A 26002-nucleotide genomic window follows, 5' to 3' on the forward strand; every position below is an offset into this window, starting at 1 on the left:
AAGTGACAATGCTTTTGAGGAAACTCTGAAGGCGTTTCCCAGTCGCTCTATTATTCTGCACTTTGGCTTTCATCCTAGAGGCTGAGCTCTTCCCATGAACAGCAGTGTGGTCTCCACTTGGAGTCCACTGAGCATGGGACAGGATCTGACCACTGTCTCTGGCTGCTCCCCAAGAAACATGGTGGAGACTGGACTCTGAGACTAGTTATTACTCTACTTTGCTAATCCCTCTGCTCTTGCTGCTTTATACTTCACCTTCTTACCTGCTTGGGTTTCTTTCTGGCTTTCACTTACCTTTTTTAATCATTAGTCCATCTCTGCAACAACTTCTTTGCAGGGTGACGTATACTGAGCAACAGCATACTCTTCTGGAGAAGAAGGAAAGAAATGTTCACATCAGCCTGGAGGCCACTTCCTGTGCCTTTCCCTGGAGGCGGATATACCTTTTGCATGCTTAAGATGGAGATCCTTGAAATCTCCTTGATTCTGGCATGTGCATTTTTGTAACTTTCTAGTCATGTCCACTTGTCACTTTGGGCATGAGACCAAGCTCACTAAAATGAAATGAGTCTTTCCTCTGGCACTACATACAGAGCCTGATAGAGTTCAGAGGAATGTTGGTTCTTGGAGGGCTGGTCCTGGGTGTCTCTTAATGCACACAGTGTTTATACTGTCCCTGTCTCTCACCCAAACTTCATACTGGTTAAAGGCAAAGACCTACCTGTTTCATAGTAATCGTAGATCTGCACAGGAGCTGGCTTGGGATGGGTGACTACAAAGTCCTGCTCGACTGAAAAAGTGATTTCTTTCCTTTTCTTCTGCAAGATCTGGGAATGGAGGGACAGAGATCATATAAGTCTTTTATTTGTACAACACCATCTGGAGCAGACCAGGGTGGTAATTGATAGACTGTATATTCCAAATCCCATTGGTGCCACACATGTAGATGTGGGACATCCACTATCTGAAGTATGTTTGGAGAATCCAAAATGAAACTGAAGTGAAGAGTTGTAGGTTTCCTATCCTGCCTGTATTACCTGATTCTGTAGTTATTACACATCCTATTTCCAGAGAGGGAAAAAATGTCCAAGAGGACTGAGCTTAATTCTCTAGAATCTCCCAATGGTCAGGATGTCAAAGTCTGGTATTCCAACCCCTCCCATTTCAGGCATGAACATTACGTGCCACCAAGAAACTGGGAAGCAATGTACATCTCTGGGGTATTGTCCTCCACTATTCAGTTCTGCAGGGCCCCAAGCAAATGTATTTTTACTACGTAAATTCTGAACCAGAGATTACAAGTTAAATTTGAGAATGAGCATAAGTGAAGGAATGGAAATCTTTCCAGAGGAGATCAGAGGAATGTTTCATGTCCTGTTGGAAGGTCTGAGGTTTACGAGAAGCCTACCAAGGGGACACGCACACAAGGGAACTCTTTTCTGGTGTTTATCTGATATTGACTGAAAGGAGAAAGAGTTTTGATTAATTTCTATGTGGGCTTTTAAATTAACTTATTTCTAGTTGCTAGTAGGGTAGGCATCAGTTTGAAGCTGTTTGGGAGGTTGGGATGTTACATTCAGTTTGAGGGGTAGTCAGCTTAGTGGTTACAGGGGAAAACTGATGAGGAAGGGAACATGATAAATGCACTTTATAGAGTGTATCCATGATGTAGGTGCATCCTTTCTGAAAATAAAATAGACAGTGATCAGAACTTACATTTTCCAGATAAAGGAGAACATGATTTTTCTTGTTTTCTACTTGCATCACTGTATGAACATCAGTGAGCTTTAAAACAAGGAAATTAAGATAAAAATATTTATAAACCATTAGAAAAACAAGTGCTACTTCAGATCCTACCACTGCATGGCTGTGATATTCATTCTGTTCTTAGTCAGGTATCAAGGTCTGGCAGCTGATTTTTAGTTCAAATGTTGCTGAGTAGATGAGACAACTAAGGAATACTACCGGATTCTGTTGTATAGTTTTCAGAACTAGTCTGGCAGATTTCCCACCCTTTCCCTACCTGGGCAGTGCCAACTCTCAGTTGCAGCTGCCAGCTGGTCAGGCTCCAGCTGGAACAATTCCTAGTTTTTAATATGGGAAGGTCTGTGTGCTCGCATCTCCCTTTAGGGCATTCCCTCCACCTAGTAATGAAGATGGTGAGGCCATGCAAACACCTCACAAGGCTTTTGGGTGAATGATTCTTAACCAGACCTCTGTTTTCATTATGACCAGTCTTTTCCCATGTCCCTGGGGTGACCTGTTTAATCTTGCTCCTATAGTTTACCTTATCCAGGGAAGACTTAACAGGAACAAAGCCAGAGAGCATCTTCACATCAATAATGACCATGTTGGAGCTGCTGCGCTTCCCTGTGTAACTGAAACAAGAGGCCCCTGTCAGTCTGGGCTGTGCCTGGGGAAACAAACCCAAACTTTCTGCTCCTGGCCTCTTACAGCGTGGGGAGGCTGGCGTGAGTCACAGGCACTTGCTGACTGGCTCAGATGGGAGACACTGGGGAGGCCCCTAGTATGAAGAGGTCAAGTATGTGCTACCACCATCAGTTGCTGTCAGAAGTTCTTTTGGGATATTGTGTCTTACAGGTTGATATCATCAACACATTGATCAGCTCATGGTTCTTGACTTGATAAGCAGAACTAAGTACACACAGCAATCTTCTCTGTGTGCCTTGTTCTCCGTGCAGCTGGCTTGTTGATGACACATTACCTACTTATAAGGACAATATCAAATTTTGCTGGTCGATCCAGTGGGCAGGAAACATTTGATGTCTGTACTGAGAGCGAAAATCCAAATGCCCCCTCTGGAAGGTGAATGTTGTATCTCAGTGTTGCCTGGAAGAGAAAAAAGCCCTTTTGTTCAGGCATGCTAAGAGTTTTTCTTTGTGCTTCAAAAAGCAAGTGTGAGGCTTAGTGAAGTTTTCTGGCAGTGTTTCTCTTGGGTTTAAGTGAAATATTCTTGCTTACATCAGTGATGGACACATCAAGCTTCTGGTCTTTAACAATGAAGGTTCTTGTAACCAGAGTTACCTCCCAGAGAGAAATCAGAAAGGGCTCTTTTTCCATGCTGTGACTCCACAGGAGTCAGCTTGTGGGATGAGGAAAAGAGTGTTTAAATAGTTTAGGGAAATCAAACAATTAGGAAAAATAAAGAGAAGCTGGATAGAGAATCATCAAAAACACAGCTATGATGTATGAAGAATGTGACACACAATGAAGAGGAGAGGAGACACTTACTTGTATAAGTACGCATCCACTGCCATTCACTGTTAGGCTGTATTTCTCAGGGACCTCAGGAAGTGGAGTCTGTTGCAGCAGGAGCCTATTCGCATTGTTGACAATAAATACCTTCTCAAAAAGCTTTTTGGAAGTGATCTTGACTACATTTTGTGTAACAGAACTGTAGATGGCCTCACCATAAGCAGCGAGGGCTTGAAGAGCAATGACTGTGTCCTGAAGGAAAAGTAAATAATAAAAGGCACTTAGCTACACAGCATGGATGGTGTAGAGGAGGTGAAAGTCATGGTTCCAGTATGAAGCACAGTCATTTCATCCTAGCTCAAGAAGCCCTGAATTTGTACATAAAGTTAGGGTTTCCATATGTAAGGAACCATTTCATTCTGGCATGCATGTTTTAAGGTGGAAGAAATTTCTGCACTCATGAAAGTGTCAGAACATAAAATCTGAGCACTAGAGCATACTTCTAGAATTTTTCATAGTGGTGAAGTATGTGTTTTCTTGGGAGTTACAGAGCACTTCTTGGTCATATAACAGCTGGGACTTGGTGTGTTCTAGGATCATCCCTGACACAAATACTTCTGTTTGTTGCTAGTGAAATTACTCTTGTATGGCTTTAACCTTTCCATAGTTAAGCAGAAGAGGAAGAAATGTTTCGGTCTCTAAGAGAAAGGCTTGATCTCTGTGTGTTTGAAACATCAGATACAAAACAGAAATAAGACTAGGTAGGCAAAGCCCCACTGGGACCCTCAACCAGCGTCCCAATTCCTAGGACTGGCTGGGGAGTGGAAGGGAATTTTGGCACCTGGGTGGAAGAGAAACCTCCATAGGGATTCTGCTGCCTGATAATCCACTGCACAATCCCTGAGGCCTTTGTGAGATCCTCTTGATTCTGGTTGGGTTTGTAGAGCAATGCCAAGAGCACGTAACTGGTGATCTCAACTTCGGCTGATGAGGCGTGGTCAAGGAAGGAGGGGGATTTTTCTGATGGAGACCTCTTCTCCTGCTCCCAGTGCTGTGAGCCATCTGAATAAATAAAGAGAGGGTGAGGAGCAACCAAAATGGATTACTTGTGTCACTGCTCTATGCTGCCTCAGAGAAGTACTGGGTCCTGGTCTCTCTCACAAGTACTCTCTACAGAGCAACAAGTGTGCTGTAAATTAACTCCACAGATTATTGGTCGAGGTTGCTTCATGTGCCTATACCCTTAATATTGTCAAGGAGAGACTACATGCCATCAGTAAGATCTGTTCCCTCTTCCCAGTTCCCAAATTGCCCAAATGGCTGAAACTCACCAATGTTCTTTGCTGATTTCTGTAACTCTCTAAGGAATGATTCACATTTTTCTGCCTTGCCAGCTAAGCAGAAAGCATAGGCCATGAGTGCTCGAGTGTAAACATCACTGATATTCTTCTCAGACGCAGTCTCCAGACAAAAAAAGGCATTTCGGACTACCGAGTACTTTAAAAACAAAAAAAGAACCAACCAAACAACAAACATATGAGTCTAATTCAGGATAGTAGTCTTCACATGGCCAAACATTTATTCTCTTTAAACCTGTTTTTCAACCTGTCACTATCACAGCAATGAGAATGGGACTTCAGTTTGTATAGTGACTTCAGGAGGGAGAATACAGAATTCTTTAAGGAGGGATTTCAGAGGAAACATCAGACAAATTAAATATCTTTTCAGCATATTCTTGAAGTTATCAGTCTATAACCAGAAAACTGTTCCGTTTTTTTCACAGCTAATTCATTCAGTTTACCTCCATGATAATAATTCACTCTGTACTTCTGTAGTCAAGAGTCCCTTATCTTGAACAAATCCAACCTAGTAGTCTCTCTCCACAGTGACTGTGGTGTAATTTTAATTTAATTCTGTGGAGTTGTAATAGGTTTGCACCAAGTAAAAAATGTTCAGTTTGACTGTGTTCTTGCTAATGCACTAATCAAATGGTATGACAAATTGGAGGCAGATAAAATAATATATTGAAATTTAACATCTCCTCTGTAGTCTCCTTTGTACTAACAACTTTTTAGAAAGGACAGATCAGCTTTTCACTCTGATGGACCTTTGTTTTTCCAACATAGCTTTTAGTTACGTTTGTAGACCTCATGGATTTACCTGCAATAACTTTCTTCACTGAGCCATGTTTGAGGCTAAGCCATAGTGTGTGCTCAAGTTTTTTTATTAGAAACTAAAAGGTGTCACTAAATGTCTTGGCTCTCTCAAATTCCACTGAGGTCTGTACAACTTCTACTTGAACACTGGTGGTTTAAGAGGTATAGAGATGTGGAGCTTCTCTATCACAGCAACCAGTGCAGGATCACATTCCCCGGGAGTTTTCTCTCCCTCTCTTTCTCTCTCTTTACTACCTAGACAATTTATAGCAGCTGCTGGATCCAAGTCAACAACCGGGAACCAATTCCAGCTGAATACCAGCAGCTGAAGGCCTCCTCACCGAGCTGGAGTGCTGAGCTTCTAGCATGGCAATGGTGATGTAAGCAGAAAGCGACAGCTCATCATCTACTCCTCCCTGAAAAAGACAGGGAGAGAAAAATAATCAGTGAATGACATGAGTGAGAAGTCTTTAAATATGAATTGCCCTATCCCATCTGAGAGAGTGTGGCCAGTTCTGGAGCCAGTCCAAAAGGAAGGAGAGCACACACATAGCTCTTTAATAGCTCTTAAATCAAGAGAAGCCCATTGCTCTCACCGCAAAGAACATCACTCCCTCAATCTTACAGTCCTGTAATCCTATCTCAGGTGCTCATAAGATGTAAAGTGCAGTGTGGGGAAGCTGACTGAGATGTTTTCAGTCATTGTAAAGTGTGGAGAGTTAGTAGGCTTTGGCAGAGGACAGGCATTTGAAGTGAAATATAGTTTTTGACAGAAATGGGAGATCATGTTCTTAATTAAAAGAGTGTAAATTTGACCAAGAAGTAGTCCTCTACCACCTTCAAGGCATTGTTGAAGAGCGTCCCAACGCTTCGGAAACAGCCATCTGGCTTCTGTTTGCTTGCCAGCCACATCAGGGTTTGAGCCTGGACATTGTCATCAATATAAATGAAATTACTAGCTTGTGCAAATGATTTGTATACAAAGGCAGTGAGCCTGCAAGGAAAAGATGAAACTGATTATTAGAAGTAGGATCAGAAAAATTCACCCCTCCCATTTATTCAATGCATAAGCATGAAGGATTACAGCCAACATGTTGGTGGCTTGCTTTCTCTTTGTGTGCTCCTCCGGGACAGGGTAGTTAAAGGGATGGGACACAGGAGGGGTGTCCAGCACACTCTGGGGCTGGTCCTGGTTACAGAGCACTGCAATACATTGGGTTTCATGGGAGGCAGCAGGAGCGTGAATCAAAAAGTCAGCTGGGTCTCTAGGGATCACCTTCTCTCTGCGCACCCCACCTGGCAAGGAGTGGGGAGCCATTTTTATTAGTACTTACAGAGTCCCATCCTAGCCAGCTCTGTACATCTGATTTAGCTAGTAAAGCTGCCTCTTACCTGCATCATGTAAATTGAATGCAAATTAATCTCTCAGCCATTTCTGTTCCCAGTCACTCACCATGTGTTGCCTTCTTTATCTCTGGTGCCAAAGATGCTGTAGGACCCATCAGGATGTTTGTATGACAGCTGCTTCTGGTAGCCTGCAAAAACATGGAAGAGGAAGTATTCCCGAATTTAAAAACAGAACAAAACCCTATTCTGTTTTCTATCAGATTTATCTGAAACCACAGTGGGAAAGAGTAGAAAGGCAATATATATCTACCAAGAAGCAGGGGAGCCCCGAAGGAGCTAGGATGGAAGAATAGAACATCTTGTCCTGCAGAAACACTAAGTCACAGAATAGGCAGAGCTGTATCAGTTGTCTTCCAACTAAGCTAAACAAGATTAGGTTACATGCTGTATCTGGGTGGAAAAGTAGAAGGGGAATGAAAGATTCAGAGGAGGGGACTCCAAGGAAACATGGCAGTTGATTCTCAGCAAAATAGGATAAGAAAAGAAAGATGATAAAGCAAAGATAACAAATGCCTTGGTCAGGGCAGACCCTCGGGTCAGTGAGCTGTGCTGTAGCAGCAGTGCCGTACTTCTTCAGAGCCATGCTGTTGTTTCAGCTCACTGGGCCTCAGCGGGAATTTCAGAGTACATTCTAAGGGAAGCACAAAGCTCTCACCGCTCACTAAGTATCCGATGGCCTTGGATTTGACCTCCTCACTCAGCTGCCCTGTCTTGTTCAGATAGTTCAGGACGTAGATGTTGGGTGCAAACAGGACCATGTTCTGCTCCCCACAGCCAAACGGCATCTGGAGGAGCTGGTGCAGGTTCTGCATGGCAGTGCCCATGATGTCACCTGGGGAAGAAGAGAGGCCAGGTGGGATTAGCACAACTCATGGCCACTGAATTAAACAGTAATTTCCATTCCATAGGCAGGGTCATGGAAAGCCTAGCTGGGGTTGCAAGCCTTTCCAAGCATGAAACTCTCAGTGCCAAGTGGTTTGTTTGTTCTGCTTTGCAGTCAGCAATGCAATCCCTTCCCTGCCTCTCCTTACTTAGTCAGAGTGTCCACACCAGAAACACTACCTATTTTAGTGCCACTTCAAGCATATACTTTTTAATAGAAATTAAAAAAAGAACTTCCAGGAAACTTCTGTTTCCAGAGGAGGGAGGTGGAACAGCCCAGATATGCTACAGTGAACCATGTATTGTGAATTAACAGCTAACACCGAAAAGGGACATTGTTTATGCACATGCATTATAGACCACCTCTAAATTGTAATTTTTAGGAAAGATAGCAGAGACCCAGCAAGGGATTTTTGGAATGAGCTGAAATCACCAACATTACAAAGCAAAAATTTTATAATTAGTGAGTCATGTAACCAAATCCAGATCCTTTTCAGGAAACAACTGAAAAGATTCCATCAGCATCTCTGATTTGCAGGTGGATGAGTGGAAAAAAGTTGTACTGGCGTGAGTCTGGCTGAGGCCATAGCTCAGAACTGTGTTACTTCAGAACAAAACTTTCAAATGAAATAAATTTATACAGAAATGTGAAGAAGGATGTAACCAATATTTAAACTTCATTTCTCTGATGTAGCAAAGAGCATTGCTGGGCAAGATGAGAATCAATCTCTTTGCTCACAAGTAGTGGAAACTCATAGTTTGAATCCCAAAAAAGCTTTCATGTTATATTTTTACATTTTGTTTCTTTTTATGCTTTATTATTTATATATTTACCAACAACAGAAAAGGAAGATCTGGCTGATCCTTCCACCACATTTGTAGGTAGATCTAGAGTAACATCTTGAATAACTACATCATCTGTGGAGAAAAACATTAAGTGTTTTGTGGTCATTTGTATAGGAACATCCTTCATAACAGTGAAATGTTCCTGATAGCAATTGCACAGTGCAAAATTACACACAAGAGAAGCATTAGACAGAAACTCACAGCTGTCACCAAGAACATCAAGAGAGAAGGGAACACAGCAAAACCACAATTGTGAAAAACAGACCAAATAGTGCAGTAACTGTCATTGCTCAACAAAAATCAGTTGAACAGGGTAAGACTGGTGCTCACACGCAGTAGTGTCTGTGAATTCTGGACATTTCTTCAGTGAGACAGTGGGGAGAGCTGGTTGATGAGGGTCAGGGATTCTTTTATGCCTCTTTTAGGCAGAGCTTCCAGGAAACCTTGGAAGCTCTTTGCTGCCAGCACTGAGATGGTGTGGAAGGGAACATTACACTCCCCCTCTCATTCCCACTAGAAACAGAAAGCTGCAATCTACAGTTATGATGCAGATGACAAAAAGGTCATCTCCCTTTGATAGCTTCATAACAGTCTTCCTTCAGAAACTGAGCCCTGTTGACTTCAGCCTAAGCGACCTGTACCAGGTCACACAGAAATTTTATATCAGGGAATTGAACTGTAACACTCACACTAGCTGTCACTTGGGCAACTCCAGGGAAAAGGGGAGGGACAGCATCAACAAGCACTGCAGGAAAGAGTGCAAACTCCAACTTTTCTTACAGTTTCTCTCAGGGCATCAGCATATAAAACCCTTACCTTTCGTACAGAGTAGGGAGTTTTGTGTCTTTTCCCTTCTGATGCCTTCAGGCTGCATGGTGATGGGAAGAAGAGACACATGCAGTGGATGAAAACAAAGCATGTAGAAGAAATGCAGTGACAGAAGAGCCACCACCCCGCTCCATCCTCCTGCATCATAAAACAGCTGGATTGAAGCAACAGTTTATAGGTTCATACTTGATGTGGCTGCTACTAAAAGGGTGTTCTCATCAGATGGAGTCCCTCATTTCCAGTTTCTCTTCTGTGTGAGGGAAACGTACACTTACCAACACCCACTTATCCTCATGGAAGAGGACAGATAGGAGTGGATTAGGTCTTAGATAGAACAGCCAGACCCTGTCCTAGCCAGATGAAGGTGGAGCCAAATCACGATTTCTTTAGAGAACCTGAAAAACTTTTACTTGCTTTTGGTATTTTTGCTGGTTTCACTTTCCTCATGGAAGGGAATACAGGGCAAATAGTAAGAGCTGTCAGCAGTACCTCAACCAACAGTGTTCTCATCTGGGTGTCCCTGTAGTCAATACTGATGTTCCTGTGTGTTTTGTCTCCACAAGCTTCAGCATCCTTGGTTTCTGCAGTAATGCTGAATACTATGTTACCTTAAATAGTAGCAGAAAAGGAGCAAAAATGGACCTCTATCATGCAGAATGATGATTAAAGTAAGAAATTTCATCTGATAATGAATAGCTACAGATACTAAGTAGTGCAACATAATGAATTGCCAGTCACTCTAGGTGAGACATATAGGAAGAGAACTAATCTCTGAAAATGTGAATGATTAGCACACTGTAGTAGTGGAGGAGCACTTCAGCCCAGACAACTGGAAAGACCAATGGTAGACTAAGTTCTCCAGGTTGGAAGAATATTTGGTTTTCCAAGTGAGATATAAATTGATTAGTATCAATCTCAGGACAGAAAACTAGGTAGTTTCAAAGGTACTTACCAATTTCCTTGGGGGAAATATTCCAGACATAGGTCTTTCTTTGTTTGGCACATACACATCCATCATCTTCTGGGGATATGAGTTTGGCCTGATAATCAAGGGATTCTGACAGCAAAACATTAATCTGAGAACAGAAAGAGGAGTGTGATGGGATATTTTCTACCATAGACAAATGGTGCTTTATTGTTAGAGGGGAGTAACAGAGTCTCTGCTTATGTCCAGTATATAGCAGATGTAAGGCCCGGGATGATGGTGTTAGATGAATCATCAGATGTAACCTTAACAGTATTCCCTTTTGTTTCTCATGACACTATGCACTGAGATATTAAATATCCTATGCATATATCAGATTCACGAGCAGGATCTTGAGTTATGTTCAGTTGACCTGGTGCTAATGGCTTTGAACTAACTTGCAAAGGAAACCACTCTTAAGTGTTTGTTCTTCTGTTGTTGTAGGAACACTTGAAAAACAACGTTAAGAAATGAAAGCCTCAGTACTGGAGATCTTTTTCTTCTAGGATGTTTAAAACCCTAGGCAATTTTGTTTTGTTAGGTCAAACTGTTAACAGAGTTCAGCAAAATAATTCCTAAATTGTGTCTTGATTCTTCCTCCTTTGGTGGTGATTGCCTTGTGAGACTGGAGTGCCTATTTTCAGTGTTCAAGTCAAGCAGAAGAAATCTAGACTCTTTTTATCAGGATTCCTAGATACAACATAAGAAACAAGAAGCCAAACAGAAGATCACTGTTTTTCTTAGCTTCAGGTATCCTTTAAACCATGTTTAAGCTCCCTCCATACAGAGGTGCACTGCACCTGTTGTCTGGAGCCATTTTGCCCTGAAAGTACTGAAAATTGAGAATACAGTCCCCTAGTGTCTGAGAGCGATAGAGCCTTTAGCAGGACAGGTAATCTGTAGGGCAAGCACTGGACTTCTGTGCTCCCTGTTTTGGTCCTTTTGGAAACTTTCGCCCCAGAGAAGAAGGGTTTGTCTGCTCTGCAGTTCTTGCTCTTCCCACTTTCTTCTGTTTGGCAAGCACAAGCCCTTCACTTCACATTTTCACATATATCCCTAAAGAAAAGACACCACTAAAATCATCAATGGCTTGCATGATTGTGGATGGTGAATGATACTCTGCAAAGCACTTGTTTCCTTCTTGTGTGGATCTTGAGACACTTGTTTATACACCCATACTAGTCACAGTTCACAGAGATGTCCCTCTGCTTTGTCGTGATTTAGGAGGGAAAATCTAGTAAGGGTAATCTATCATCAGATAGAATGAGCAGGATGTCAATCAAGAGCAGGGACAGATCCAGTCATCTACACCAATCATTTTACTGCAGCTTCTTTGGAGATGGGGTAAGGTTTAAGAATCTGGGCAGAAGTACTCACCTTATTGCAGTGGTCAAGGTAGTTGAAGACATTGGTTTTAAGCAGGAAATCTTCTCCTCGGATGATAGAGTATGGCAAGGTCAAGTCCACAAAGAAAGGCTGGAAGGCTGTCAGGGTGGCAGGCACAGACATACCAAATCCAACCAACTCTTCCACACAGAAGGCACTGGCCTTCCATTCAGTGATAGTGTCAGGGATGGTGTAAGAAATGCTGGCTTTTCCAGTAGAGCTGATGGGAATGGATAAAGGATGAGTTTAGAAAGGGTAAGTTTCATATACCTTGCTTCTCAATAGAGGCAGTGGGTTTTGAAAATCAACATTGCCCCTATTCTGTCTGCAGAAATCCCACATCCAAGTCCCCTTGGACCTTATCACTTAAATCTTCTGAGAAAAGCCCATTTGAAAGTTCTTCTGCCCATCATTTCCCTGCGTTTGGGAAAAAACCTCCAAATTCTTGTTTAGCAGACCAATATTTTAAATAGAGTTGTCCCTTCTCTTAGGAAGGGAATATGAGTCATGGTAGATGCATTGTGGGAATAGATGTCTTTGGAGACAGGGTAATCTTATCATGGAAAAGAGGAGGACAGGTAGTCATGTGGTGACTGAAAAAGTGAGGTCTCCCAGACCAAAATGTAAGAAGAGGTGGTAAGGAATTGCCACTTTGCAGGACATCAGGAGACAGATTTAGTAACTCTTAAAAGCAAGGTAAAGACAGGGAAGAAATAGTACTCACTTAATTAGGACTATATCCCAAATCCAAGTTTCAGGGAAGAATTCCCGAATAGTCTCAAGGATGAGTCTCTTCCCACGTTCCTCTCTAGCAATTTCAGCTGTTAAGAGATAATGGGGAATTTAGTTAAATATGGTTCATATAAGGAAGACTCACAGAAAGAACAGGTTTTAAAATGTATAGGCCAGCATGAAAGATGATTAGTATATACCCATTTCTTTCTAACTGAGACTATTGGTAATGCCACACAAATTGTAATTGTCACTAATGTATCTCTGAGTTTGGTACAACCTGGTATCACAGAGAAATAAAACATTACTTGAAGTGCTTTGGTCTCCAGATAGGAGGAAGAGACCTAGGGCTAGAACTCAGGTCACTTGGCTATTAGATCTATTTGCTGTTCACACTGTTGCACTGTCTTTTCAATGAGGCTTTGGTCAGAATGGAATCATGTTCAACAGTGTTAGTTTTGTGTGACACACTACCAATTGCCAGCACTTCCCAGCATGAAAGTGGACATGAATGAGAAAGGTAGACCCAAAAGGCTTTTTTGGACATTGGCTACTGTCCTAAAAACAACTCATTCTGTGCCAGGCTAATATTCAATATCAATACCAATGTGATTCATGACTACTGTCCATATCCATGTCACATGAATATCACTTCATTTAAGGAAAAAAAGAAAATATCTTTCCTGTGCCCTATATTACCTGATGATTTGACATGGTGTGTAGAAGCCATGAATCCTGCATTCAAGAAATACGGTGGAGGTCGTACAGTATCACTAGTACACAAAACTGGTTGCCGAACCTTTGAGTTGGTAAAAAATTTCATGCCCATATCCTGTAAAAACATATTTCGGTGTTAGCCATAATCACACTGTAGCTGAGGTTTATTCCATCCCTCCTTGTTGCCATTACCGCCTGTCTACCACAAATATGCCCAGAGACACCTATGTGGAGACTTGTGGGAGCTTTATGCCTGATGGAAAATCACAGTGGGCACCAGAGTCAATTGAGAATAGATGTCCATGAGGAGAGTTTGTCATGTATGAGTTTTACTAACAGTGTCATTTGCAGAAATATCTAAAAATACATAATTGGAAACTCAGTTCAATAGATTTAAGTAATATATAGGACATTTACCCTGAGGAACTGATATACATCTGGGCCTAATCCAGACATTACAGGTGTGTAATACAAGCCTTTGTGGAAGATGTTGTCAGCTGAGACACAAGGGTCTTGGGGGTCATCTTCTAGATTAAGACCATTGAAGATGTAGCCTTGAAAGTCTTGCAGGGGATGCAAGCTGTATATCTGTGAGGTGTAAGGAAATACAACACCAGTACATGTGTAAAGATCAATTCTGATTACCCTGTCATGTGCTGCAAATGGCCAGAGCTGGGTTGTTGGCCTGTTTGAAACAATGTTTTGTTTCCTGGATTGAAAAGTGGCTGAAGGGCCAGGCCCAGAGGTTGGTGGTCAGTGGCACATAGTTTGAGGCCAGTAACTAGTGTTGTACTCCAGGGTCAATACTGGGTCAAATCCTGTTGGATATCTTCATTAATGATCTAGATGATGGGGCAGTGTGCCCTCAGCAAGTTTGCTGATGACACCAAACTGGGAGGAGTGTCTGATATGCCAGAGGGTCGTGCTGACAGAGACCAGTCACTGGTTAAACCAAAGCCCACATGAGAGAGGACTTCCAACAGCCCAGAAACAAAAGCTGTCTACTGCCTATTGCAGAGGGTTGGTGACCAGCACATGCAAAAAGCAGTAGAAGCCTAACACAGTCCAACCATCTCGAGTGGAGATTGCAACGGACGAGGGGTAAGCAGAGGAAGGAGACAAGGAGTGCGTTTGGGTAGCTTACCGATTCCGCAGACAGCTCTGGCTCGGGCTTCAGGAGCAGCACACTCTGATCCACTGCCCTCACAGCACAGAAGGAGTTGGCAGCAGCTTCAATGACTAAACTGACATTGGAAGCTGAGCGCACCTGCTTTTCAGAGAATTGCAACTGGACCTGAAATTCATCAAACCGATGTTGGTATGGCTAATCCCTACTGTTCGGGGATGCTCTGGATGTGTTTGTGAATGGACAGCAAGGAGAAGAGTACCTCAAGTGATTTAAAATAAAGTGTGATTCTGTTGCTGCTATTATCAAATCAAATCTTATTATGATACAGACCACCTGTAATAAGCATTACAGTGAACAAATCATATTTTTGCTAGGTCCGTGGCCCACCTTAGCAAATATTTAAAACATACCTGTTTTGAATCTATTCAGAGCAAAATCTACTTCACATTTGTGTTAGATAAGAGGGAAAAAATAGGAGGGGAGGACCACATCAGGTAACTGGAAACATTTTGTTTAATCTCACTTGCTTTGTTTTTACTTAATGTTTCATGTTTTTTAACTTTTAGGAACTGAATATTAGAAAAACCCTAATGGTGAAATCTAATTTCAAAATGACAATTGAAAATGTACCAGTGGAAAAACAGAGAAGATAAACCCCAGATTGCTATTTTTGCTTTCTTTTCTATATGTATTTAGTTCTAGTAAACCCAAATTGCATTTTTCAACAAAAAATTGTAAAAAATTAGATTAAATAATGAAGTGGGATAAGGCTAAAGTGTGTTCACTATGCTAAAGAACAGACTCTAGTTTAAACTAAACTAAACTCCTGTTTAAACTAAGTAGGACACTAGTATGTTTCAAGAGAGGCAGGAAGTATCTGGGAATAGTGTGGGTTTCCTAAAAAGTAGTTTTTAATATTAAAAGATTTACCTTTTGACAATAAGGCCAGGAGGTGGTGGTAGAGGAGAGACATAAGGCCAAAGTGAATAAAGGAGAATGAAGTGAGTAATGTTGAGAAAAATGGATGGAAACAAGAAATAAAACTGGAAATCTGTTGTGAATGTGTGCACAGAGAATTTGGATTTATCTGACAGCAGGTAAGACTTGCTGTATTTTAGCGCCTCTCACCTTGTTTTTGAAACACTTCTCAACTGAAAATCGGACACTGTCTGCCACCAGCTCCTTGGCAGGGTGTAAGGTATACAGCAGCAACCGAAGGGCTGGAGCCATTTTCTCATTGACCACAAGTGGGATAGTGAAAGTGCCATTTTGGTCTGTGAGAAGAGAGAAGGGAACCAATAAGGGGAGAAGCACAATGATCTGCTGTAGCAGTAGTGATTCTCCGTTGGCATATATGTGTACCAGCCAGTGGAGCAATCTGCATTTAGATGATAAGCTGAAAAATCCTGGATTTGCTGTAAGGTGACATGCCTGGGTTTAGATCAAAATGCTCTCAGATTTTTTGTGCGTTTGAACATGTGGCCAGATTCAGATAGCCCCTTAAGCTATACACTATGCATCCCCTACATTGTGCTTTGGGAAGATCTTTACAGGAGAGTACTTCTTGACTCATGTCAAATGAACTAGTTACTGGACTAAATCTGACTTTATAATAAAGTTAGTGGTAGTGATAGCATCATGCATGCATGCATGGATGGAAAGAGATACGGCCCTCCCAATAGTTCTCAGTGTATACATCCAGGAAGTCTTGCCTTGGTGTGCAGTTCAACCATCCCTTGGGTTTGTTTTTTTTTGGTTTTGTTTGTTTGTTTGCTCATTTTTTGTTTTTTTTTTTTTTTGTTTTTTTTTTTTTGGTTGGTTGGTTTTTATTTGTTTTGTTTTATTTTGTTTTGTTTGGTTTGTTTTTTTTTTTTTTTTTGTTTTTTGTTTTTTGTTTTTTGTTTTGTTTTGTTTTGCTTTGCTTTGCTTTGTTTTGTTTTTTAATGCAGAAACATGGATTGGCAACTTAACTTACCAGCTTGGATATTAACTTCCATTTCCCCTGTAAGGACAATCGTGCCTTTTGCCATGCCCTATGCAGAGAAGAGTGATACATTTATGGGTTGGTAAAGGTTGGAGGGAGAAAGCAGCAATCAAATTCAATGTACATTGAAAGGATAATCAAGGCATGTACACTGAGATGGCTTCAAATGCTTGACCATCAGCCTTAGGAGATGCTGGATGTTGCCACTGCTGCTGCTACTGCTGGGGTCCTTTTCACTGGTCAGGAAGCAGAAGGAAAAGAAGGGGAAGGTGGAGGCAGAGAATACCATAAAGAGTTTCTTGGAGGGAAGGAACAAGAACCCTGGCCTTAGATATTATGAATGTGGTTCCTTACTATGAAATAGAATGACACAGCCAGAAATGGGGGTCATTTTTCCTGACTGGGTAGTTTTGCCAAACCACCTCAGTGCTGTTTCTGTCCTTGGGTTGCTGACCATTTCAGTGGCTGGTAATACAAAAGCTGGAAGAGCACCCACTGATGTAATTGCTGTGGATGGACTGCCAGACAGTTGCTTGGTCAAGCCCTTTCAGGAAACTGTGCAACAACCCCACACTCACCACGTAGTAGAAGTTCATGGTGCTGATGTTCTTGTATCCTTCTATGTTCAACACATAGTGCACAGTGATCATCCTCTTCTGCCCACAGATCAGATCCTTCCACAAAGGCTCAATCCTCACAAAACTACTAGTCCAGGAGTAAAAGCGCTGGACAGATTGAAATGCATCAGGGTAGGAAGGCTCTATCCAGCCATCAGAGTGGCACTGGTCAGTGGTTTTGTAAGTTGCCTGATCAGGAGAGGGAGTGGGGAAGAATAGGGAAACAAATATAAGTCACTAGGGAAATCATTATCACATGAGAATGATTAGTTCACACAATGCACATATTCAAGAATTGCATCTAAAGCCAAACTGGTAAGGAAAAAGCAGCGTAATGGTCTTGCAGTCTTGCAGCAAGCTATTGCATTGCAATAACTCAGTTTTTTTTCTTCATTTCTTTTATAGTAATTTTTGAGAGCCCTAGAGTATGAAATAAAACAGAGAAAGCACATTTTTATTCCAGAATTAAAGCTTCATTCCATTTTTTTGGGTTTAGTTTGAGAGAACTATGTCTCTCTTTGTCTCTATTGGGCCTTGTTTTGTACTCACTTTCAGACTGATCTCAGGATCAAACATTTCAGACGTGTCAATGCTAAACTCTGCAATGCCATTATCATCAGTAGTGAAGTTGTTTGTGTTCTTGTTGTTGATAAATAGCTGAATAACCTCATTGGACATAGGAGAGTTGTCTTTGTCTACCAGCTTGATCTGCAGAAGAGAATGTGAGACTTATTCAGTGTGTTACATTTCTGAATGTAGATACTAATGTTTTGCATTCCATTGCTCTCCACACAGCAGAATTGCTTTTTCTTCTCCCTTCAAAGCAATACTTAAGAACTGAAATGTCTCTCTTCACTTTCTGGTGGCTATCTCAGCTATTTTATGAGGTTTGGAGGAGGAGCTTCCTCAGCATTTGCTACATCACTGATAACATCCTTTGTGGAGCAAGAACTGCGTGTCCCATCTCTTTACTGTTTGGTCCCTTCTGACTATACATTTCCAGTTTAAAGATATATTTCCTTTCCTCCATTTTTTCCTTTCTTAGTCTTGAGAGTCTGCTGGTGATACTTTCAGTGTCTGAAGGCCTTTTCTCCAGATCTTTGTCTTGAACACTTTTCTGATTCTGTCCCCAGTGTCACTGCTGTTTACATGTTAAACAAACAAATAAAAAATGACAGACACCATTAGGTAAATTCTAGAATTCTAGGTTGGTAGAACTGAGCATTCATTTTGAGTTTGTTTTTTTTTTTCTTTTTTTTTTTTGGAAAAGGTGGCAGAAGTAATAATATATTAAATATAAGCTTAAGACATTGACTTTCCTCACTGTCCAGAAACAGCTGAAGAGGAATGACCTCCGAAACAAAAATAACAATAAACAACTAAAAGTATTCAGATAGATGTTGACTTCAGTTGGACTGACTGCAAATACAACTTATGGCCAGCAACAGATGTTTCATAGCGCAGGGAAGGACTGTGAATGGCATGTGGTGGCACCAGGACAGGGACTGGGATCTGCTGCATTTTGAGAAAGTACGAGTATCAGTGGTTTCCAGACAATAGTTCCCCTGATAGGACCCTCAAGGGATTTTTTTTTTTCTGCACAAACCCCAAGAAGCTGCCTGAAGCCATCAGCAGCAACTTCATCTCTGTGACATCCCAGCCTCCTACCACGTTTCTTTCAGCATGTTTAATCTCCAGTGTGTGTGATAATATGTGTGTTTGAGGAATTTACTGTGGCACATCACCCCAAAGAGTATGTTGACCCCCACCCTCCAGTAAGGGGTGGTTAGGTGTGCAGCAATCTGAAGAACAGAGTGGGAGTGGGGACTAGGTGAGAAAGTTATATAGACATCTTTCGGAAGGGGAAAAAAATCCTTGAAAGACAATCTCTTTTCTTCTTTCAGCGCTACTAGTAAGACGTCCCCTTATCTTTTCCTCACTGAAAAAAGCTAAACTGAAGGAAAGAGGGAGATTTATCCCTGTCCTTTAAAACACTGATGGAGATATGTGGGATTTGCCATGAAACATAATGAAAAATCTTGTTGAGACAGAAACTGTTGTTATTTCCTTGATTTTTTTTCTTAAATTCCTTTCACTCTTTCTTCCCTCATCCCCCAGTGTTTTTATTAATCTCTGGCTGGCATATGATGGTCAATTCTGAAGGGAGAGACAGTGATTTATATTAAGCTTAAAATGCAAGTTAGAAAAATACTAGTTAATGGATTGTTTTGATTCAAAATATTTCTGGCAGACTCAATCTCAGAATAAACTAATACTCTTCAATATTCAGAACTATTAATAGGGCACTATATGTAAAGAAAGAAGCTTGGGGAGAACACCTCCTGTCTCAAAGAGTACCCCAGTGTTCCCATCAGTGTTGTCATGTGATTGTCTGTCAGTCATCTTCAACACAAACCCTCTATGCCCTTGCTTACCTGTCCAAAGTAAGGAATTCCCCTTCTGTAGTGACGATCCATGTTTTCAAACTGTAGACGGCTCATCACCCAAGTTATGGAAATAGACCGAGTAGCTGTAAGTTGCAGGCCTGTAAGACATGTCCAGAATAAAGAAAAGATACATTTTTTCTTGCATATAGCTTCATCAGAGTTGGCATCTGCCTGGAGATGGTGACTGTGCTTATAAAAATGGATCTTATTCTTCAGGTAGATATCCTTGTTCTCAACAGGCAGAGGCTGAATATCTCCTACTCTTCTTTATGATCTTCATGACACTGTTGCTAGTTCTGACTGTCTAGAAGGGATTACCTGTTCCTTTCTCTGTGACAATGGCTTTCACATCAAGATTCCTCATGTAACCAATGCGATTTAGCTCAAATATGTTGGAGTTGAAAACCTGGGAGAGGCAGCCCTCTGTGTCCAGCTGGAAAGGGAAGAGAACAAATCCTGTTACCAAGGATTACAGCTTTCAAGGAATGCTGGAAATACATGGGACCCTTCTTTTGTGAGTGAAATCTTTTCCCACTACTTCTAACGTGATTTATACAGGACTGATGAAGACATCACTACCTACATTTTTCAGATGGAAAACTGAGTTAGGAAGAAGCAACATGTCAGCCCTTCTTCAGGCCTGTGGGAAACCAAGAAGAGAAATGAAGTGCCCTGAATTGCTAGTTAGTGATTTAAGCAAATAGATGAGTAGAGTGAAGTGAAGCATCAAAGAGAGAAAAAAAAAATGTGATGAGCAAAGTGAGAGAAGCAAAAACATTGTAGAGAGGACAATCACAAAGAATAATAATAATTATGTCTCATACGTCTTGGGTAAATGAATGACAAACTGGGCTTTTCTTGCACCTCCCATATGAATCAAAATCCCTGCACACACTGAGATGGACTTTCCCTTCAACAGGCTGGCCATAGGTGTACCTAGGGGAAAAAGAAATAGGTTCATGAGCTGAGGCTTGAAAAATTCACTTAAGCTAACATATGCAGGAATAGTCCCAGAACTAGCAGTGAGCTGGGAAGTCAGAGAATGGAATAGTTTCACAGGCTTTTTCCTAACTCTCCTACTATTTCAAAAAGAAAATACAACTCAGAAGTTGGAATATTAATGAGTTCTGTTTCACTGCTAAATCCATGAACCAAAACCACACCCTAAACATAAAAATAAGTAACTCTATAAGCATGATGGATAGACACAGCTACCGACCAAATTATGACCGTTGTCTCTACTCTTCAGCTTACTGGAGTTCTAGACTCACTGAAAACAAAGCAAAACTCCTCATATCTTCAGGGGAATTAGGATTTCAACCCTGAATTCTAAATTACAAGATCTTGGAATTAGAATAAGCAAGGTCTTTCTGAAGGACTGACATTGGAGGGAGAGTTAAAGACAGCTGGGACCCTAATATCCCTGCTAGAATTTAACGGTGCTCTGGTGTATGAAGGTCTCCCTCTGAAGTGGGTTATTGCAAGTGGACACATCCTACTTTAGCAGGGGACCTCTCAACAGATTTATTTAACCCAACAAACACCAGCTGGAAGAGAATACTCATACAATAAAATGAGATGAGCACACAAGCAAGTGAAAGATCCAATCACCAAGTCGACCCTGACCAACCACTTCTGAAGTCCTATTTATTTTGGTCTCTTCTCTAAGGTCTGTCTCTTTCCCCAGTCCTCAGGAAGTTATTGCTCTTCAACATATTTCCTAGCTGTTCTGCACCTGGTACTTACACTCCACAGACTTTCACTGTGAACTCCGAATCCAGGACTGTAAGGCTTTCTGGTGCAGTGACTGTGACATCAAATTTTGGCAACACTAGGACAGAGAATGAAAAGAAAAAAACCAGTACTGTCACACTGTAAACTTGCAGGCCCTCCTGACATTAAAGAGAAAATAAGGATATATCATCAGTGTTAGTCACAAACAGAATGGGATCTCAGAATAGTTGATAAGTGGCCTGATCTGAGAAAGCTCACTAAAGTATTTCTACAAAGCTTTGAAGAGAATTCAGGAATTCTGAGGTGAATCCTGTGATGTCTAGATGCCTTACAGAGCTTTGGCCAAGAAAGTTCGTAGATGTGGATGGGAAAAAGTTTGTCACAGTGAAATTTGCAATCAACTTATTCATTTGCTATGCAGATTATTTTCCTGGATTAATCTGTGCAAAATGGTTAATTTCTCTTTTTTGTTTTTTTACTGTTATTTTTTTTTTTTTCCTCTCTAGTTCTTAATGACAACGAATTGAAGTTGCATTTGTCAGGAAGCTGTTTGAAGTTTTAGCAGTCAAAATGGTTGATTGATAGGGGCTCATCTCTAATAATGTTTTCTACTCTGAGTAAAAACAATGGGTAGAATTTACCATATTCATCCACAAGGAATGAGTGAATTGTTTTATCTCCAAACTTCTTTGCTACAATAATTCTGTAGTTCCCCAGGATAGGCTCTTTAGTTAGTGGGAATTCAATCTGGATAATGTTCATCTCCGAAGTCACATTTTGCCATTGAAATATCCTGTTTCCCCGTGGATCCTGAAGAGAAAAAGAATACAGACTCACAGTTTGTTTGTCTTGGAAAACTAGTACAGAAAACAAGAAATGAAGAAGAAAATAGTCGCTTTAACGCATTGGGGAAGTTGCTTAATGCATCTGCATTGAGATAAATTATGGCTTTGTACACAGATTACTGATGATACTAGGTAATCGTCTGTTGATCTCATATTTAGTCATGCTCTGCCAGCCTGGGTAATAGTCTCAATCATCGGGGGAAGTTGCACAATACTGCTCTTCCCTGCTCTTTAGTGTATGTTACTCTAGTTTTGTGTCAAGATGGGAGAGAAAGAAAATCTTTGTGTTTCTCCTTCAGGCAAGTCTATCCCACACAGATTTTGGCCTTTAGCAACCCCAGCGTTTTTTCAGCTGCCAGAAGAAAGAAGGAAGCATTTTGCTTGCATTCACTGAGGTGTCATTTGCCTCTCAGTATATGTCATTCTAGTTAGACTACAGAAAACTCATTCACACCATTTCCTTGAACTCTTCAAAGCACTGACTGCATAAAAACACACGCAGAGCTCAAAATATGTAGGTTTCACTGCAAAAAAAAAATAAACATACCTGACTTCACAGTATAATATGAAAACTTTCAAGAATGCTATCTAGACATGGGCTGTGATTGCTATTTTAAAAGTCACCACAAAATGCCATGGAAGTGTTAACATAGCTAGCAACTGTATCCTCAGCCTGTATTTGTTCATAGTTTTCAGTAGCCCTTGAGTTATGAAAAGATATACCCCAAAATAAGTTGAGCAAGCTGGAGGAGGTAGAGAGGAGCCAAAGGTAGGCATAAGAAGAGTACAACTTTTGATTACTGAAATTAATACAAGTATGCTTTCCATGTTAGTAAGGCTCAAACAACATCCTGGGATTTTATGACGTTTCTGTTAATTTCTTCCAGTGTACTCAGGAGCAAGATTTGGCTGTGTATAGACACATACAAACAGATATAAGCACATGTGCCCTAGGTTTTATTTTTAGATGCATAATACAGTACAAATAGAAAAAATTCTTACCTGAATTGCAATCAAGGGGTACTGAAAGAGGAAAAAATAAAGTGGAAGAAGTGATTAGGTGGATGAACAAACACAAATTATTTTTCCCCAGGTCTGTGAGAAATGTATAACCAATAATCAGTATCATACCAGTAATCAGAGATCCTCATCTCTTATTTTAATCAGTTTAATAGCAGTTTTACTTCAATAAAAAAACCTATATAAATGGAAGAGATGAAATGAGAATGTCGGGACAGTTTCTGGTCATACTGGATTTAGTGCAATCCCAGATCAGCTGAGTAAGTAGAGTTATAAAGGTGCATGTAAACTGTAACATGAGCTTTGATCTTACATCCTTGCTCTGCTTATTAGCACCAGCTCTTTTGGTAACACTGTGCTGCCTCCTACATTACAACCACATGAAAGGATGTCAGTAAAGACTCTCCCATCTCTTGATTTATGTACTAGGAGTAGGAAGACAGCTTGCTGGCAATGAAAAGAGTACCTCTGATGAGATAAACGATTGTGGTAACAACTTTCATTTTCATTTCCCAGTTTCTAAAATGGGCAAAGTACCAGGTGGATGATTTATCATTTTTTGCTAGTGACACTTGTTGAACAGTAATAACATGAGACTGAAGTGTGGGCTTTCTGGTCAGAGCTAAAATAATGTCTGCAGCAGCAAAGTGGAAGTTTTTTTGATCCTCCTTCCCATCAATAGCCGGAGGTGTTTTGTCAGGAATCCAACCCGCTACACACTTGCACTCTTCTCTGTGACTCTAATGTAAGGGTGGATTATAGCAGGTGCTTAGGAAATGACAATAATTCTTTAGCATTTAGTCTCTACAATATCTCACTTTATCCACAGCAACTGTTTATTTGAGGAAAGGTTGTCTCCCAGCAACTTTAAATACAGGGGGATATTACTGGTCACTCACCATCTCCTGAACAGGTTTAAAATTGAAATCCAGGGCAACAACACGAAACATCACTGGAAAGAGAAGGATCAGGATGTTAGCATTGACTAGTTTATTTGGCTGAGCATGATGTTTTGCATTCATCAGTACTCCCACTTTCACTGGATCTTCTAGCAGTCTCACTCACAGAGGACACAGGTAGTAAAATGCATCTGAAGGTAAAAGAATCCTACATAGACTTTGCCAAGGGGACTTTTCCCCAGCATACAATTACCACATTCTTTCATGAAATCTTGATTTATTTCAGAGAAAGAGAATGACCAAATGAATAAAACTACCATGCAGGCTAGGCAGTCTCAAGTGACAGCCATAAGTCTTTCAGTGCCTGTCTGCATGATGTTGAATGATGAAAATATAAAGTCCAAAATCATCAGAACCCATAAGGTAAATAGCATGATTTTGACTTTAAAATCTTGTAATTCATTTTTTAATATTGGATTTCACTCTTGGTCTTTAGACCAGCATCACAGAGGGTATGCTGTGGGAGCATTGTTTTGTGCCAGGCACCTAAGTAAAGATCTAAACACATCTTCTCCCTATCTTGACCTGTCACCAATAATGAAGGAGCATCAGTAAAGGCTCCCCTCTTCTGTCAGCTGGGGGGAAGGGACAAAGAAAATAACAGACAATATGGGATGACAGTCTCCTGCCATCCTGAAGATGACTTTTTGCTCCATAGCAAATAGTTGCAATGGTTTAACAGAAACTCTGAAGAAACTGCCTAGACCGTAGCTCAGTCTGAAAAACACCCGGCAGAGAAATTCTAAGAAATTGCTTTCTAAGGGATATATTGTAAACCAAACAGATATTCACCACTCTGTCCTGGTCTGTAGGTGGATTTGTCTGTCTGCACAAAGACAATGCTCTCTGTGTTCCAGATCATCACTGACCGCCTCTCTTCTAGGCTGACTGTTGTGCCCTTGGCAGAGAAGGAAATGAAAGCCAGTGGGGCGGAATTGACAGAAGGAATCTGTGAGGAAACAGAAAAACAAGGGGAGGCTGCTAGTCTTGAAGTAATTTGCTCCAGAACCTGTTGAACCTGTGGCCTGAGCTCCCACAAAAAGACACCCATCTCACTTCCACCACCTTCATCACCTCCCATCACCTTCCTTGGAACTTTCTTATTTCTTATGTCTATTAAAAATGCCTTCTTGTCTGTTACTGTATACCTCTCCTCTGCTTCCTTTTTCATCCAACAAGTCTTATTTCTTCCATTGCTTGTTCTTGTCCTGTGCTCTCTGCTCTAATTTTTTTGGCACTTCCTACATTTATTTTCTATGGGGACATAAATTAAAATTAATTTACCGCGAAGCTGAAGCACTGCAGACCATTGCTTGTTGTCATGATTTTCTCAAAAATAGTGGTGTTAACAGCACCATATTCTAGGATGACTCTGATGGATATTGTCTCATTGAGGTTAAGGAACTGCAGGCAAACCTGACCTGGAGAGTCAGTTTGAAGAACAGCAGGCACCATCAGGACATACTGCCTGTGAGATGCAAACATCAAACTGATCATATTATAGAGAAAGGAGAAAGAAGAAACAGCTTGAAGAGGTTGAAATAAATACCCACTGATTAGTTTAGATTAAGTATAGGACACCCTGCCAGTGCTCCTCACTCCTGCCCTGCAGCTCCCAACTAGCCCAGCCCTAGGTTCTCCACACAGCTCTAACAGTTCCCCCAGCTCTTGCCCTTTATCTGAGTCCTGGACATACTTGCTTTTAGCAAAGCACACTGCTGTTACTACCTCTACTGTCTTTTCTGAACACACACATCAACTTCTATGGAAGTTCTGCAGTAGGCAGAAGGTGTACTTCATATCAAATAAGAACCATTCACTTGCCATTCATGTTCCAGTTTAATTTAGCCCTCTAGATATAAAAATGAGTCATGACTGTATTTAATATTTAAAGTAAAATTAATGGCACTAATTAGCACTGTCTTTAAAGCCTTATCATGAATACTATTAAAAATAATATGGTAGTTCTTACAGCTCAGGTTCCTTTGCAGCTGTTACATGCAGGAGAAGAATAGCCAAAAGAAACTTCAGCCACATTTTTCTCATTGGGAGACAGAAGAAAGAGATAATCTCTCTTCCCAAGAAGCAATTCATTGCCTACTAGTTTAACATTCCTCACTGAGGTCTCCAGAG

General features: G+C 41.0%; 1 protein-coding gene across 1 annotated transcript; it reads right to left on the minus strand.

Annotated features, from left to right (window-relative positions):
- Nucleotides 1–306: 306 nt before the first annotated feature.
- Nucleotides 307–25963, minus strand: LOC104369270 (ovostatin-like). The gene is made up of 35 exons (XM_009976755.3): nucleotides 25842–25963; nucleotides 25154–25337; nucleotides 24662–24818; nucleotides 23810–23862; nucleotides 22893–22913; nucleotides 21687–21855; nucleotides 21058–21142; nucleotides 20136–20247; nucleotides 19630–19744; nucleotides 19300–19409; nucleotides 17414–17572; nucleotides 16826–17053; nucleotides 16239–16296; nucleotides 15392–15537; nucleotides 14279–14428; nucleotides 13552–13722; nucleotides 13117–13249; nucleotides 12410–12506; nucleotides 11677–11905; nucleotides 10288–10411; nucleotides 9825–9943; nucleotides 9324–9375; nucleotides 8496–8579; nucleotides 7435–7611; nucleotides 6826–6907; nucleotides 6210–6366; nucleotides 5714–5788; nucleotides 4548–4713; nucleotides 4058–4278; nucleotides 3253–3468; nucleotides 2726–2850; nucleotides 2288–2378; nucleotides 1717–1785; nucleotides 722–827; nucleotides 307–368 (listed from the first exon to the last, which is right to left on the minus strand). Exons 1-35 carry the CDS (start codon nucleotides 25961–25963, stop codon nucleotides 307–309), a joined length of 4425 nt encoding a protein of 1474 aa, XP_009975057.3.
- Nucleotides 25964–26002: the final 39 nt, after the last annotated feature.

The sequence above is a fragment of the Tyto alba genome, unplaced genomic scaffold (genome assembly GCF_018691265.1).
Source record: "Tyto alba isolate M040663 unplaced genomic scaffold, T.alba_DEE_v4.0 Super-Scaffold_21, whole genome shotgun sequence".
NCBI classification, from domain to species: domain Eukaryota; kingdom Metazoa; phylum Chordata; class Aves; order Strigiformes; family Tytonidae; genus Tyto; species Tyto alba.